Genomic DNA, 1,551 nt, shown 5'->3' on the forward strand with positions numbered 1-1,551 from the left:
GGGGGGGACAGCAGCTACAAGCAAGGGGTGCTCCCCAGCTGGGATGGGACCCCAGCCCCGCTCCCAGCCCCTTGTGAGCCCCACAACCTGTGCAAAGGGAGAGGTCCTGTACAAAACAGTGGGACCACGTGGCCCCGGACCCCCTAAAGCCACCGCTGTGGTCTGGGGGAAGGTCCCATGGGAGGTCTGCCCCATCTTGGGGGTCTGCCCCAGGCAGGGCTCACATCAGGCAACAGCCGGTCGATCTGCTGTAGGAGTTGTCCACCCGGTCAATCTCCTCGATGATCTTCATGAAGATCCCCTGGGTCACCTGGGAATGAAGGGACATCAGCCCTGGCACCCCGGGGACCCCGTTCCCAGCCCTGGGTGGGATACACCACCCTGCCCCAGACCTGGCTCTCCTTGGCCGAGGTCTCGAGGAAGATGGCCCCCCACGACTCCGCCAGCTTCTTCCCTTCATCCGTCTTCACCTCCCGGCTGGAGACACAGCAGGGACAAGCAGGGTGGGCCACCGGGTCCTTGGGGAGGTGGGGGGGGGGACACGACAGCAAGAAGGGACAGGACCCCCAGAGCCCTCCTTACCTCTGCAGGGACAGGTCCGCCTTGTTCCCCACCAGCACCACGGGCATGCTGCAGGCATGGGGAGGGTGAGGGCCTGGCCCCCCCCTTCCCCGGGCACCCCCCCACGCCAACCCGGGAGGGACAGCACCTACCGTGTCTTCCCCCAGCTCTCATACAGCTTGTTGTGAAGGGTCTTCACCACCTGGAAGCTGTGGGGAGAAGGGGAGATCTGGGCGCTGCCCCCCACCGGGGTGTCCTTCGTGTCCCCCCCCCCAAGGGGACCCATCCCTGAGGGTGAGCCTGGCAGGGGGGGTGGCTGTGTCCCTCACCTCTGCAGGGAGGTCACCGAGTACACCAGGACGTAGCCGTGGATGCCGATGACGAAGGAGTGGGGCAGGATGGTGTACTCATCCTGGGGGAGGGCAGGACCAGTGCCAGGGGCAGGTCTGGGGCCAGCAGCCCCCTTGCTCCCCCCCCCAGGGCCCCCCTACCCCAGGACCTGTCCCCAGCCTTACCTGCCCGGCTGTGTCCACCAGTTGGAGCTGGAACTCATCCTTGCCCACCACCACCATCTTGTTGTAGGCTGTGGAGGTGGCACCAGGTTAATGGGACCATCCGGGACCCCTGCACCCCCCCACACCCCTCCACACCCCCTTCGGGGACCAGCATCCCCTCCATCCCACTCCGGGGGTGCCTCAGCCCCCAGCACAAGATTTTGGGGCACAGCCCAGAGGCGCAGACATATTGTCCTCATCACCTGTGGCCCCATGGAAAGGGGGGACCTCAGGCAGGCAGCCCCCCCACTCCCCCCAACTTACTGCTCTCCACCGTGGGCTCGTAGCATTCCACGAACTTCCCCTCCACGAACTGGTGGGCCAGGGAGGTTTTGCCTGGGGGGGGAGCGGGGGGGGTGGGGGTCCCAGCATCATCCCGGTGCAGGGGACCCCCCTCCGGGGTGATGGGGCCTCCCGAGGTGGGTGTCCAAGCTGA

At 66.5% G+C, this 1,551-nt stretch overlaps 1 protein-coding gene across 1 annotated transcript in view; it reads right to left on the reverse strand.

The window, feature by feature from the left end:
* Window positions 1-220: 220 nt before the first annotated feature.
* The window catches only part of RHEBL1 (Ras homolog enriched in brain like 1), a 2,114-nt gene continuing 783 nt past the window's right edge, over window positions 221-1,551 (reverse strand). The window contains exons 2-8 of the mRNA XM_010566577.1: window positions 1,380-1,451; window positions 1,077-1,144; window positions 891-973; window positions 714-770; window positions 583-630; window positions 393-477; window positions 221-310 (exon numbers count right to left, since the gene is read on the reverse strand). Coding sequence (XP_010564879.1) covers window positions 221-310; window positions 393-477; window positions 583-630; window positions 714-770; window positions 891-973; window positions 1,077-1,144; window positions 1,380-1,451 — 503 coding nt within the window. The remainder of the gene's footprint in view (window positions 311-392; window positions 478-582; window positions 631-713; window positions 771-890; window positions 974-1,076; window positions 1,145-1,379; window positions 1,452-1,551) is intronic.

The sequence above is a fragment of the Haliaeetus leucocephalus genome, unplaced genomic scaffold, assembly GCF_000737465.1.
Source record: "Haliaeetus leucocephalus isolate CR32 unplaced genomic scaffold, Haliaeetus_leucocephalus-4.0 Scaffold214, whole genome shotgun sequence".
Taxonomy (NCBI): Eukaryota; Metazoa; Chordata; class Aves; order Accipitriformes; family Accipitridae; genus Haliaeetus; species Haliaeetus leucocephalus.